Source organism: Oryzias latipes, chromosome 23 (genome assembly GCF_053564925.1).
Source record: "Oryzias latipes strain Hd-rR chromosome 23, Olatipes_Hd-rR_3.1".
In the NCBI taxonomy this organism is placed as follows: Eukaryota; Metazoa; Chordata; class Actinopteri; order Beloniformes; family Adrianichthyidae; genus Oryzias; species Oryzias latipes.
Genome location: NC_136259.1, coordinates 14,903,968 through 14,919,553, shown reverse-complemented (window position 1 = coordinate 14,919,553; position 15,586 = coordinate 14,903,968). Strand labels below are relative to the sequence as shown.

At 39.1% G+C, this 15,586-nt stretch overlaps 2 protein-coding genes across 3 annotated transcripts in view; one reads left to right on the top strand and one right to left on the bottom strand.

Moving 5' to 3' along the window:
- Positions 1-4,540, bottom strand: part of LOC101158404 (tetraspanin-8) — a 17,699-nt gene extending 13,159 nt beyond the window's left edge. Inside the window, exon 1 of the mRNA XM_078941947.1 lies at positions 4,433-4,540. The gene's annotated coding sequence lies outside the window, so the exon portion shown is untranslated. The remainder of the gene's footprint in view (positions 1-4,432) is intronic.
- pus7l (pseudouridine synthase 7 like) lies at positions 4,445-15,586 on the top strand. 2 transcript variants are annotated; one of them, XM_020714152.3, is made up of 10 exons: positions 4,445-5,195; positions 6,717-6,876; positions 6,955-7,156; positions 8,056-8,154; positions 9,068-9,149; positions 9,763-9,928; positions 10,094-10,214; positions 12,179-12,232; positions 12,311-12,631; positions 14,943-15,586. In XM_020714152.3, exons 1-9 carry the CDS (start codon positions 4,445-4,447, stop codon positions 12,614-12,616), a joined length of 1,941 nt encoding a protein of 646 aa, XP_020569811.1. In that variant the 3' UTR covers positions 12,617-12,631; positions 14,943-15,586. The 2 variants fall into 2 exon arrangements, with proteins under 2 accessions (XP_020569811.1, XP_078798071.1); XM_078941945.1 differs by lacking the exon at positions 14,943-15,586 and having other exon boundaries at positions 12,311-12,669.

Genomic DNA, 15,586 nt, shown 5'->3' with positions numbered 1-15,586 from the left:
CCTTTCTCATTTCTTCCAGTCTAGACTCTGAAAACAATTTTTCTTGTAAAGCCTTAAATAAAAACATGAACCCCTGGGTTTTTGGAAGCAGCACAGTTGTGCAACAGCTTTGTCTAAAATACTCATTAGTTCCTGCAATACATTCCTCACATTTCCGAACCGCTGTTTTCCTCATGTCTTGCAGCCTGTTCCAAGGAAAGAGAGGTCAGATAAACAGAAAATCAAAAAATGTTTTTTGAAAGTTAAAGTAGGACACAGATTAAGACGGAAATTGAACTTCCGATCATCTTTTGATCTATTCTAAAAGCTGATCTATTCTTAGTGATCTTTTTTCATTTATAGCCTAAATCTAAAAACTTGTGCCGTTTTCTATGACACAGATTCTGCAGAGTTCATTTAAAATTCACCTCTGAGTTGTGGGGGTGACCTTTAGTTGGAAGTAAGTCCGCCCCTACTTCCTGACATTCCTCTGTTTATGTGCTCTACCGCTAGCTTACAGCCCCTCACACCGGCAATTACAGCAGCAACAAAATTGATGAGCATCTGAATAGTTCTGATCCAGATGGCAGCTCAGACGAGGAAAATGAAGACGTGCATGGATCTAGTCCTCTACAAGTGGAGGCATCGGAATGGAGTCACAACAATTTGAATAAATTTAGCTTAATTTTCTTTAAATATGCCCCCCAGCATGAAAAGAATTCTACAAGAACATGTTAAAAACCACCTGAAACACAATTTTCTTTAGAGTGGGTCTGTAGATTTTGCTTTACAGCAACCAGTCATTGTGGAAACGGAACAGCATACAGAACTAAATCAATGTCCAAACATTCCAGTCCAGTAGATGTCCAACTAAAGCAAATGAAGCTTCAAGAAGCATTGCACTGAAGTGAAGCAATTGGGTGAAAGGCCTCAATGCTTCATGAAGCTTCATCTGCCCATCCCTACACGTGCCTGATTTACAGTACATTGGGCCATCTGCGATGCGTCCTCTTAGTGCTGACACACACAAAAATAATAAACCATAACGTTCGTGAATCAATTAGAATGTTTACATCGCCCCCATCATGTCCGCGCCTTATATCCGTCTTTTCGCATCTTAATGCAAGCTTTACACGGGAGTTCTATTTCCAGTCGTGTCGATTTTGCGGCAAAAAGACTGAGAAACAGGAAACGGGTCTGGGTTTCAAAATAAAACTTTTGTTGTACTTTCCAAAATAAAAAATTATACAATTTTATTTTATATTTTAGGTAAATTGACCCTGTGATACGTTAACACCACAGATAACACCGCTAATAATTTTGGAAGAACAAAAACATGACATCCTTTATGACACAAAACCTGCATTTTACAAGGACTCGGTGAGGAATTAGAGGGCCGGGGGTCTGACATTTGCCCAACTTTGGGATGCTGATGACACGGGGGTGCCAGAACAACCCTCTCCTCCAAAATGGGAAGGGAAGCGATGGACCGGAGACGATGTTGGTCGTGAAACAGACTCATGAGATGCACCGCAGACGCACCAGTCAGGCGTCACAGCGACCTGATGAGGCAAAAAATAAGCCTTAGTTTGTGTGAAAAATCTTTTTTTTTTTACACATTGGTCGCCATCACAGCTTCGTACTGTAAAACCGCAACAATGGTAACTATTATTTAGAAAAGTAAAAATGAGACAATGTGCATGTTTTTTCAAAGTACCTTTTTATGATTATTTATTTTTTTCCAGCTGTGACTACAAATGATGGAGATGTTTCTGTTTTCGTGGGCGAGGACAACAAAACAAATATAACTAAAGCTGGGGCCTGTTTCAGAAAGGAGGTTAAGTGTAAACTCTGAGTGCGTTAACCCTGAAATCAGGGAAACCCTGGGTTTTCCGTTTCAGAATGGGAGGTTTGTTGAACCAGAGAAAGCAGAGGAAGTCAAACCCGTTTCTGAAAGAGAGGTAACTTTAACTCGGAGTCAGTGTCCATGGTTACTTACGCTGTGAACCTAACCTGGTCGGGAGCAAGTTTTATTCCCTAAACTCAAGGTTTCTGCCGGTCCCCTCCCCTTTTTAAAGACGAAGCGGTATTTTTTGCTTTAACCTTCATTGCCCACATTTCCGTCACACAGAGACAAGTGACAAGAATGGCTTGTCCTTTTTTGGAGGACCCAATAGACGAGGAGGCTGCATTAATTCGTAGAGAATTACATTTACGTCGTGCGAGGATTTTGAGACCTAGACTCGATTTTTTGTCATTTCCCCATAAGTTTTTGTTTGAGCGTTACCGTTTTTCGTTGCAATCAATTACATATATACAATGAAAACAACATTAGATATCTATTGCTATGTAGATGTTTCATATGTCAAATATTGTCAACAAAGCCTACATCCATGACATGCTCAAATTTGACCTGATTGAATTATGTTTTTATACTTCATTTTTAGCTGCTGCCATGTTCTTTTAATTCCTGCAGGATTGCATCTACATGAAAATGAAATCAGGGACATTGAATTAGATTAATGTAACAATTACTTTTTGGAAACACAATTTGCTAGTACTGCTTAATTTCTTAATCCCATATAAACCTTGATCAATACAAGGGTAGACAAAAGTTCACTTTTAAAAACACAATTGCATGTATTAATATTAAACTGACTAACGTTTGCAAGAGGGGAAGGTTAATAAAAAAAAGTCCTCTAAACATTACCGACGTTAAATGCATTTTTCCCCCAGATTGGTTCTGTACACTATGCAGCATTTCATGCATTTACACCAGGAATAACACTTCAAAAGTACACCTAAATATCTCCATTTTTATTTCACACCTTACGCTATTTAAAAAGTTATTGCAGCCAATATTTTATAACAATTATTTAAATGCAAACTTATGCATTAACTTGAGCAGCTATGTTTTCCCACGCTAACTGTCTCTGTTTTGCAGATGCAGTGGTGTTGCTTGTCTTCTGGAATATGTGCTCATATTCACTGTAACTCTGCAGCAGCACGTCAAGTTCAGCTGGCGAAAAATACGCAGACCTCTTTTTTTCCACGGTTGCCATGGTGACTCGTAATATCTGCGCTCCATTGATAATGGCTTCTTATAGTCGCGGTGCGGACGCTTACCTCCGAATCAGTCCACTCAGAATTGATTGACCTAACTCGGATCAGCTTCTCTGAAACAGAAAACTCAGAGTTGTTAATCTCTCGATTGACCAACTCAGAGTTCAAGTTTAACCTCAGAGTTCGTTGAACCTCCTTTCTGAAACAGGCCCCTAAACTGTCACAATCCTCACATAAAAACTTTTACAGCTGAGTTTTGGGTTCACAGGAGTTTTTCTTAGCAGCATCAAATCACTTTTGCTAACAAGATTTTTTTTTCTATTCAGTTAATCTTCTCGTCAGATACGTGGAAAGAAAAAGGAGGCTAAATTTTCATTTGGGGAGTTCTTGCCTCACAGTGGGGAGACAGTGGTTTGAATCCCAGCGGGAACCTTCCTATAAGGAGTTTTCATGTTCTTCCTGTGAATGTGTGGGTTTTCTCCTGGCACTCCAGCTTCCTCCCACAGTCCAAAAACACAGGTCATGGGTCCATTGTTGACATGTGTGACTGTGATTGTGTGGCCCTCCAACAGATTGGTGACCTGTTCAGGATGTATCCCACCTTTAACTCAACAGTAGTTGACCCCTGCAACCCTGTGACCGCTGGGTGGATGGATGTGTCTTTCTAAAACCCTATTTGGATCATAATTTTCTATCTATCTATCTATCTATCTATCTATCTATCTATCTATCTATCTATCTATCTATCTATCTATCTATCTATCTATCTATCTATCTATCTATCTATCTATCTATCTATCTATCTATCTATCTATCTATCTATCATTTTAGTTTATTATTTGGATTAGCAGCAATCAACAATGCCCAAAAAAATAAAAAAGTGAACAAGAAATCAATTAAATTAGAAAATAAATAAATAACAAATAAAATTTGACTTGTTAAAAATGTTTTATCAATTTAGTTTTAGATAAAGTTTGTCAAATAACCACAAAAATAATAAAAATCATTAACAATAACAATAATTGAAACAAAAAGGGATGCGGCCTCTTTAAGGCATGTCACGTGGTAAGTCACATGACGCGGAAGCGATCCGAATGTTTACAAGCAGCACGTTTATCAGGCGCGCAATTACACTATTCCCTTTCTATCCTGAAGACTTTATCTTTCTTGTTTTGTTTTATTCCTACAATTTGAAAATAGTTATGCAATTAATTCAAACAGAATTGACTCTTTTTACCCAAAGTGAAGGTAAGTTTCTCCACTATCCGTTTATCGGGTCTTTGGGTCCATTTCTTCGGCATAATTATTAATTCGGTGTCATTTGGACCCGTCCTTCACATGTTGAGTTCGGTTTTATTTCCTGTTAGATTTTCGCTGCATATAAACTCACAAGGAGGAGAGAATGAATGAAAGCAGCGGTGACGTGAAGGTTCCCACGTGCTTCATCTCAACCCACGCGGGATTCCTCGGGAGCATCAAGACCTTGATCGAAGACTTCGAGGTGTCTGAGATCGACGTCAACGGCCTGAACGTCAAAACAGCATCAGCGGCTCGAGCATGCGCAGTTGACAGCAAACCCAGTTCAGATCTAAAGGGGAACCTTTGCTCACGTGACCCTGGAGTTCCACCAGGAACCCCCTCCCCAGGTTCACACAGTTTTGCTTTAGATGATGTTCTCGGTCCATCTGTCAGTGGAGAACTTGAGCGGTTTGCTGCAGCCCTCAGAGGTCAGAACCCAGCCGCCCTGCTGGAGCTGTCACTGGGATCCTTCCAGGACAAACAGCACAGAGCAAACGTCCACCGAGCTGTCAGGCAGCGCTTCCCCTTCCTCATGACCATCAGCAGCCGGCAGGAAATCAGGGTCCAGGAGGATCCGGACTACAGGGAGCTCTCCCGGCTGACCGGGGAGGAGGACGCAGAGGAGTTCTTCAGGTTCATCGATGCCAAAGTGCCGGGATCGACCCACAGGTTTGAAGTGGACAACGACAAGGAGCACAGGACGGAGGTCCACCGCTTCCTGAACCGGAGGTTTGGAAAACTGGTGGAGACGAAGAGCTTCAGTGAGGATCAGAGGACATCCATCTCTGTTCGACTGAGAGAGCATGGGAGGCCCAGGAAGAGGACGGCAGAGGAACCAGAGGACATTTATACCGGTAAGAGGTTGGTTTTTTGCACTGAAAACATGCAAAAAAAAGATTAAAAATGTTTTATTTCAATCAAATAATCCGACTCTTCATGAATCCAAAGAAATCCAAGTTCAAAAATGACTTCAACTGGGTTCCAACATCCAAAGATGGGATGAATCTGTGCTGTATTACCAGATATTTGGTGGCTTCTGATCTTAATAAAGTATTAATTTTAGATTTAGCAGTTACTTGTATCCAAAGTGACCTAGAGGTTTAGGGGGGGATGTCTTGCTCATGGCCAAAAGGACAGTAAAGCGTCGGACTCTCAACCCACCCATTGGTAGATGGTTTCAGAATCCACAAGGTTTAAACCTATACATCCATCATTAAAATAGTCTTTTATTTAACTATTGTTTGATCAAAATTATTGCACAAAATATAAAAGAAGTTTGTTTTTGCTTTAAAAGTAAAAATAAATAAATAAGAGAATAGAATAATATGAGAATAAAATTGTAAATTCCCGATTAAAAAAAAAAAGTTTTACATTTACAAAAAAATCTGATTCAGTGGGATTCTTGGTTTTGTGACTCTCATCTTCTCTCTAAATTGTCTGCTAAATAAAATAAACGGTTAATCTTCTATTTCTATTTGAAACAATTTGAAATCCAAATGTAAGATTTTATTATTAAAAGGAATTACTTTTTCTTTGTAAAATTGAGAATCTTTAAAGTATGAATTCACAACATTATTCTTGTAAAATTTTGATTTTTTTTCCCCCTCCATAAAATCTTGACTTCCTGCTCATAAATTTAAGAATTTATTCTCAATAGAAATTTTATTTTTTTCCTTATATACGACTTTTTTCACATGCCCAGTGCTTCCTCAATTGGCACAGTGAGGAATTTTTAGTCTCATAAAAATGTGATTTTTTTTTTTTTTTTTTTAAAGCTCTTTATGGCTATATTGTCACAAAATTGTGACTTGGTGCTCATACTTTTATTTTATTATTAAATTTGACCATGAATGACTTTTTATTTTTGTAAAATTTTGACTTTTCTCTTAATTTTAGGACTTAGTTCTCATATAAATTTGAGAATAAAATACTTTTAAGACCTCGTCATAAATTTTGTGAACATTTTTTGTTTTTATTTTCATAATATTTAAGTTTTCTCATGTTTTTATTTTTATAAATGTTGACTTCTTTTTTTATGACTTTATTCTCATAAAAATGTTAATTTTTAAAACTACTTTTACACCAGCACCGTCATCATATTGATTTTTTTTTTTAAATAATTAGTTGTTTTTATTTTGGTAAAATTGAAACATTTCTGATAATTTTTATTTTTATTTTTTTGTAAAATTTTGACTTTTCTTTTGTCCCAATTCCAAGATTTTAATCTTGTAATTTTCTCAGAATTTCAAAACTTTATTCTGGTATATATTTGTTTATTTTTTCTTTGTGTCAGGGAAGGAGCAGCTTTTTTTTGTTTTGTTTTTTGTGTTGGCGTAACTGAAAGTCCAATTTTTCTCTCCTGACTGTTCACTCAGCGTTCACACTTCGTAAGGTAAACCTGGAGACCCTGGAGGCCATCAGCCACATGGCGGCTGCTCTGGGGGTCCTTCCCTCCGATTTTACCTACGCGGGGATCAAGGACAAGCGAGCTGTCACCTACCAGTCCATGGTGGTCAAGAAGGTCTCGCCAGAAAGGTAGCGGTCCTTCAGGCGACGGTCCGAGTGCCGGAATTGATGAACCAAAACCCAAATGTAGGTGTCATGTGTCATTAGGTTGAAAGAAAAGTCAATAGAATTCGAGATGCGGGGGATGAAAGTGTCACACGTGCACAAAGTGGGTGAACCCCTCAAACTGGGACGACTGCGGGGGAACCACTTTGACCTGGTGGTCCGGAACATCAAGCCGCACCGGACCGCCAGCTTTGCAGATGCACACTTGGAAGGGCTGGTGAAGGAAGCGGTGGAGAACGTCAAGGTACAACCTCCTTCACAACTGTTTTCTTTAACCCTTTAACACAGGAAATGTCGCAGAAATTACACACCGTAACTCTTCAACCGATTATACAGTCAACATGAATCAGCGGATTGTGACTGATTTTGACGGATATGCAACACATTACTAACGTAAAGTGTAGCATAATGGCACGAAGTTGCTTTTCTCCGCAACAGAATCAGCTGATATGCATTTACAGCTTAAGGCTAGGTTTGAGGAGTTAAAAGGGGTGATGTTACAAACTAAATCTGATATTAGTTTAAAAAAAAACTCAAAAGAAATAAACAAAAAAGAAGTAAAAGTGCAGCTTTTGATGTTTACAAGTATCGTACAATTCAGATTTTTGAATGACTATACGGCGCAATATTAAGAAATGGAGAATGAATGGTTTATTTTCATGCATGAGAGGCACCAGATTATATTTATAGGGTACATAAAGCAAAAAAAACAAGTCAGACAATGTGGTTTGACTACACTACCCAGAATGCTCTAAGGGACCAAGAGGCAGACGATTGGTCGGAGGAGTTGATGTGAAGTTTTCCAAGCAAATTGTGTTGCATCATACAAATCTGTTTCAGGTCAGTAGGAATCAAAACTCACACAAACGCAGCACCGGATTAGGAAGGGCACAGTTTATTTTTGAGAAATTAAATGGTTCAAAGTGCATCTTTTAGTTTCAAATATATGTTATATTTTTAAATGACTAATATCAATTCAAGACAAAGACTAATACCTAATGAGTCATTTTTGTCTATAAAGAAATTAATAATGACACTGATTTATAGAAAATCAATCAATATAACATTACAATTTATTATTAAATTTAAAGTCCTCAGTTCCATAACATTGATAAGCTAATGCTACACGTCTTGTGCTTTCAGACCACAGGCTTCGTCAATTACTACGGACCGCAGAGGTTTGGCAGCTGCCAGACGGTTCAGTCCGATCAAGTAGGACTGGCTCTGCTGAAGGAAGACATGGTAAGAGACTTTGGCCGAATCCGAATTCTTCTCCCTAGCCCTACATGTAGCCCTCCATACAGAGATTTACTGACTGTGTCCAAATTTGAAGGCTGCGTTCTTCCTGGGCTCCATTTGTAGGCCGCTTACATCAGAGCGCCGCCACAAGACTGTCCAAATTCAGCGACTCCTTCAAATGCGGCCAACGAACACGCCTTCTTTTTCTGATTTCAAGGATTGGTATGGTGTATCCTTCTATGCTGTCCATATCCCAAGATGCATTGCGGCCGAACCCGGAGATTTTCTAACAACAATGGCGGACTGTGAAGCGGAACCCGGAGTTGGAGATAATTAGACCTTTTTATATTTACACCTCCAAGATTAAAAGTTGGAAAATTTTCAGCTTCATACCTGGTTCACTACTCTTCTCTGTTGCTAGGCGACAGAACATTTACCAATTTACTGGAATAATCTAAAGGCGGGATTCGTCCAAATTCCCAGCTGTTAACATCCGGCCTACCCGAAGGCCGCGGCCAACGTCCCCTGGGAAGGCCGCAGTCATTGAAAGATGCAGCCCTCGAATTTGGACACCCCCCTTAGAAAAATAGTCTCTTCGAATTCGGACGCCACTCCCACTCGATGATGTCATCAATAGTGGCCAGTCAGCTACGCACTAACATAGCTCGGAAAATCCATGACATCGGTTCTAAAACTTTAAAAAGTCACACTAAAGCAAAAAGTTATCACTTACATTTAGATATAAGCATCTGTTCTTCAGAGCACACCCACATGAAGAAATGGTTTCTAAGTTAACCTTGTAGGGAGGGAGACAGAGCCCTCCCTACAAGGTTAGGGGAAGAATTCGGATTCGGCCTTTGACTCAAGCTGCTGGTAAACAGCTCGGCCTTCAACAGTGTGCCTTGTTGTGTGTCAGGTGAATGCCGTGCGTCTCTTCTTCACTCCAGAGGACGCCATGGATCCTCCAAACCAGGCAAAGCGACTCTTCCTCCAAACAAGTGAGAATCGTTTTTTTTTTATTAATCTGAAAATGATTTAATAAAGTTGTCAAACTGAAACGTACTTTTTAACCCTTGTGCTATCCTATGACCCCACCCTTTCATTGACGTGTTCTCCCTACCATGACAAAGGTGGATAAAGGTGGAAAGATTTCATGTAATCCATGGACACCAGTGAAGATCACAAATCATTGAAGAAAAAAGGTTCAGCGCACTGTCTAGTGGGTCTAGATGACCCAACTCCCAATGTTAAAGTGCCTAGGATAGCACAAGGGTTAAACAAAGACGTTTTTTTACTGATTATGTCTAAGAATGGGGTTTTCTTAATAACCAGGTTTTTTGGGGACAAGCCACGCCCACCTCTCTGATAAAAAAAAAAAAAATTAAAATTAAAAAAAAAAAAATCACATAAAGTCACATTTGTTTCAGTTGGGGTTGAAATTTTTGTTTTTTCCCCCCCGGTTAGATCTTATGTTATTTCCTATAGTGGATTGCTCAAACATTTCACAATATGATACCAATAATACATTTTTCAGTCGGAAATGGATGAAGTTGATGCGAATGTTACATTTATATCATTAATGCTGTTTGCCGTTGCTTCCACCCTCCCTAGATAACGCAAAAGAGGCTCTGGCGCTGATGCCTTCATCCAAACCCCGGGAGCGCTTGATGCTTCGGGCCATGAACCGGTACGGAACCGGTCCGGATGGTTGTGCTCAGGCGTGGCTCAGCCTGCCCCACGGCATGAGAGTGTTCTACCCTCATGCCTACTGCAGCAGGTCAGCTTCAGTCAGCACTGCAACGCTCTTTCTAGTCACAGAATTAATCCAATTTTTGCCCAAATGACTACTTTTAGTGACACGACGTGCAATAATAGCTCCAGTTTGTGTTAGTCACTCATTACTTATTTAGTTGCAATAACTATGGGGATATGTGGTTTTCAGGGTGTGGAATGAAGCAGTGGCACATAGGCTGTCTACTCTGGGTCACAGAGTCAAACAGGGAGACCTGGTGTGGACAGAAGAGAAGGAAATAAAGGAATCTGGAGACGCTACCTCACCAAAAGTAAGACCTGAGAGTCCCTACTTATATCAGCTTCCACTAAAGAAACAATAGACAGTTTGGATTTACTGCAAAATTTGTTTCAATCACAACAACTAAAACTGTATTTATTCCTTTATTCCTTCTTTCTGACTTTCCCTTAAATAAAAAGGACCATACAGACTGTTATTAAAACACTAATGATGAGTGTCGAGTGGAGAAAATTGACGTACAGGGTTCAATAATTACCTCAGTAACAAATACGCTTGTAATTAAAAACATTAGAGGAATCTTACAAAAAAGAAATTAACTGTTTAGTCCCACAAGGCTCAATACTGGGGTCCATTGCAAGTTGGTATACAGTCATCCCTTGCTATAACGCGGTTTACTTTTCACGGTTTCGCTACTTCACGGATTTGCATCGTGCATTGTGTTCTGCATTCTGATTGGCTAAAAAGTCACTCTGCTTCTTCTCTACCTGTGCGTCAATAACGTTGCAGTTTAATATATGTTCACGTACGTAAAACAGCTTGCCAAATTTACATTACGTTCGTGCAAATTCTGTTGATGGTAGCATGTCAGTGTATAAGGATCTTTTTGCAAAGCAGAAAAAAGAGCGACAACAACTGCCAATCAATATGTTCTTCTCCTGAACAAACACAGCTGCACCGTGGGCTTCAGAAGAAGAAAACACTGCAGAGCGGAGTCAGGATGCAGCGGCTCAGTCTGAAGAGTGGTGAAATACACCTGAGTCACTATTTGTCCCACTGTACTTTGTATTTTTTCATAATCATTTTAAATTTTCTCCCGTTTAATCCAATACTCGGGTCGTGGTGGGCGGGGCTAATCTCCACGATTTGAAGCCTTCTGTTCACATTGATGATTAAAATTATTATTTGACAGTACAGTACAGAAGTTATTCGCTGAAAAAACATTTCTAAAGTACTTTTATTTGTGAAACAAATGCTTGAGCCTGTTTGTTCTTTCTTTTCAACGTATAATAGAGTATTCAATTGTATAATAATTGCATAAAAAATAGAGGTTTCTACTTCACGGATTTTGTCTATCACGGGGTCTTTTTGGAACGTAACCCCCGCGAAAAACAAGGGTTTACTGTATATACAAAATGATTAATTGACAATGGACCCCAGTATTGAGCCTTGCGGGACTCCATGATGGATATTTTCTAACCAATGACTCTAAAGTCTCATTCATTTATATATTACGGTATATATATTAATAAGAGAACTAAAATTATTGTTGGCTTCTACTGCTTTAACTATTTTCAAACAAATTTCAGACACATTTGATTATTAAGAACATGTTAAAAACATTTTTAACAGCTTTGAAAATGGACATTTCTAGGCATCAGGATAATAACGACAAAATATTTCTATAATGTATGCAAAATTAACTTATCTAAATGTAAAATACCTTTATGTATTTTATTTCTTACGTCGGTTAAGTGGAAATAAGAGGGAATTATGAAAAATATGAAGAAAAGTAAATGAAATATTTCATTTTGGAGTAAATTTTAACCACAAATCTTACCTGGACTACAAGAAATGGATTCCTTCCATTACTGGCGTTAGCATGATGACCACCTTTTTATCCATCACTGATGAATGATTTTATTTTGGATGTGAACAGACTGTACTAGTTATTTCTAGCATTTGTTTTCCTGCATCGTGTCATATTAGGCAGAAGAGAGAAAGATCGAGTGCAGATGTTTGGCATTAAGCGCTGCTTCCAGCAGGAGGAGGGCGGTGTGATGTCATGGCAGTCTCTCCGGAGCCTCGTCACGCGTCCGTGTGTCATCTGAACCCAAATTTACAGCCCTTGTGTCCAACAGGCTGCAAAGGGAGAAGTTTATCTGCTGCTTTTAACCCTTTTATCCCTCTGGGTGGATGGGTGGGGGGTGAAGCCCTTCCTGCATGCTCCCATAAATTAGAGTGTTGACCTTTTTTTCTTTGTCTCGGCTTCTGCAGATCCACGTGGTGACAGCCCAGGAGGAGCAAGGGGGCATATTTACTCTGGAACAAGTAGGGATGCTTTTGGGCTATCCTTTGACTGAATTTGTTTAACTTTTTTGCTAAAGTGTCTGCCTCCTCTCCTGCCAGCTTTTATTGCCGATGCCAGGAAACACTGTGAAATACCCTGAAAATGCCATGGCAACGTGGTATCAGGAAAGATTGGCGCGAGACGGCCTGACAGACTGCCGATTCCGAGTCAGCAGCCTGAAACTGAACTTACCTGGCTGCTACCGCCCCCTGCTGGCAGTCCCACACAACCTCCAGTATGAGCTGCGGAGGGCAGACGGCAGCCAGGATGGAGCGCTCACTCTGACCCTAAACTTTGACCTGAACCCGGCCTGTTACGCCACCGTCTGCCTCAGAGAGATCATGAAGGCCGACACTTTAAACTGAAGTGTTCCTTAAAATGTAAAAGGCATTAAAAGATCTTTAATTTTCCATTTAAATCTATGATTTAGTTTGTTTTTAATTTATTTGTATTCTTTCTTAATGAAAGTATGACAATAACTGCACAAATCCATCTAATATGTATTAAAAAAAATTTTTTTTAAAAACAATAATTATAAAAGTCAGGAACCTTGTTTCTCTGTGGGTTTTGTGAACATGTGCAACACTATAAAATCAACTTAGTTTGTTTTACACTTTTTATACAATGTTGTATCTCAAAGTGCTTAATAAGAACTCGTTGAAAAACACTTGTTTTTTTTATAAATATATTATATAAATGTATGAGATAATAGTCATTGATCTAAAAAAAACAATCATGGAGTCCCACAAGGCTCAATACTGGGGTTCATGGCAAATGAATTTGTTTGTATATCTATGAATTTGCAAAATACCCTAGTATCGAGCCTTGTGGGACTCCACAATTGATTTTCAAACACAAAGCTTAAACATGGTAAAAAAAAAATGTTAAAAAAAAAAAACAACAATAAAAATGCAGTCTTGCTGCAGGAGACGCTGGAGTTTAAAAGAAGTTGGAATAAAAAAAATAATAGTACACAAAGTACAATAGTTCCCTTATAATCACAGTAAAACAGGAGAAGGTTTAGGTAAGACAAAATATATAGCCACAACCAAATCGGTGTAAAACTTAAAAAGAAAATAATGAATAGGTAAAAATTAACCCCTTTCTGCCAGATTTTATATCCCATTAAAAAATATATATGAAAAATATTCTTTAGTCCTTTTTCCATCTGAGATTATGCTAAATTAGGGGAAGCCCTGGATTAAATGGTACTTTGCCAATCAATTAGCAATAAGTGTTTTTCACTACATTATTGTAGTGCAGACTCATCTTTCTGAATCTAGACATCAGGAGTTAAAGCAAAACACACATGGAAATAAATGTAAGCTCAATCCAGTTTCTATTAAACACAATTGAAAAACAAAACAAAAAGAAAGTTCTTAAATTTTCTGATTTGCTATGCACAGATTTTCCTCTAAAAGTAAAAAAGGAGAAAAGGTTTTCTTGAAAGAAAACATTTTAAACATCAATAAAACTAGATGTATGTTTGGTTTTAGTGACACAATTTTTTGCTAAAGCGGATCCAGAGACCAACAAAAGATGAAGCGAATATTTGTAGATGAAGTGTTAAGAGTGTGACCCTGGTTCAAATCCCACATTTCTGTGTGGAGTTTGCATGCGCTCCTTGTGCAGGCGTGGCTTGTCTGTGGGCACTCCAGCTTCTTCCTACAGTCCAAAAACATGCTCCATCTAAGTGCAAGTAATTATGTAGCACAGCAACCTGTCCAGGGTGTACCCCGCCTTCGCCCAACAGTTTGTGATAGGCTCTAGCAACTCTGTTGCTAAGCAATTAAGTGGGTTTGGATAATGGTTGGATGAAACGGTGCAAAGAGCAGCTGCACCTACGCCTCACATTAGCATTGCAGCAGTGTCGGATGCAGTGATCCACAAAAGAAACAAACGCCGTTTTCTTTTGTTGTTTTTTTTCGAGACGACTGTTGTTGTGATTTTGGGCTATACAAATAAAATTGAATTGAATTGAAGTGATTCAAAGCTAGAACAAATGCCTTCTCTGGAATGAGGAACACGCTGGCAATCTGAATGACGTGTCCGGGTTCGGCAGAGAACAGGGGTGTTTTTGAGTTGGGCTGTTTTCCAGGAGCTGAGCTTGATCCCTTAAATTCTAAGTGCTGCAAAAGACGTTCAAAAATCTCATTAAACGTCATGGAGCACAAATTGGACGGGGTCCTCAAGAGCCACAACCCCGCCCATTTTACCCAACTCTTCCTGTACTCCTTGCTGCTGATTTGCCAGCTCAAGTGATTCCACATCCTAACTGATATGTGATCCAGGTAATTCAGCAGCAAGCAGTGCAAGGAGCAGGAAACCAGGCAAGGTTTGCCAGCCCGAGTTAATGATGATAATGTAAAGCAAAAAAGCTACCACTAGGTGGGGACATCAGTCAGATATTGATTGCTGGACTGGAATTCATGTATTCTGTCATCCTATCTGGAAGGTAAAGGTGAACCAAAAATCATACAAAAATAGTTAGACACATTCCTCAAACTATTTTGCTCCTAGACAAACGGAAGTTGGATATTGGTGTTTGCTATGTTGAAATCCAGTTAAAAATGACTTTAGTATGCAGGCAGAAAATCAGTCACTTCTGCTAAAAAATGTAAAGATTACATGTATTTTCAGACTAACATTAAATGTAACTAGATGAAAATGTTGATACCTTTTTGTTTTCAGGAACACGTGTGGCTTGAGGATAATTGATATGACTCCACACGGCAGCTGAGAGGCTGTTTATGCATCAGAAATCAATTTCTCACACAGACACGTCGCTGCGAAAGATCTCGCCTCTGATTCGTGCTCCGGCCGGCTGTGGAGAAACGCCGACCCACTTCAGCGGCAAATGGGACATATTATTTGACATCTCTGCAGCTGAAAGGCTTAAAGTAAACACTGAACACAAAAATAAATAAATAGGTCAAGGGCCATAAGTAAGTTTACCATCAGTTGATCACAAGATGGAGAAGAGACATGTTAGGAACTTTGGCTGATGTGTATTTTATTGTGAAAATCTGAAAAGGTGAATAAATTATTGTTGTTAGGAACTGCAAACCTTTTTGAACCAAGGTTTTCATGTTATCCTGAGCAACCCCTGCATAAAAAATAATGTATTTGCATAAGGAAGTCAGCTGGCAAACCTTAGGCATGCTTCGCTGCTGTAAAATGCATGAAGTCTGATTTTGTACAGGTTCAAACGTGGCATTAAAATATTGCAGAAGGTGTTAAAATATGATTTCTTTTCAGCTACTTTAGCTCAGAGTCTGTGAGTTACTGAGGAAAATACAGAAAATAAAGCAGGAAGGGTTTATTCTTTCTCAAAA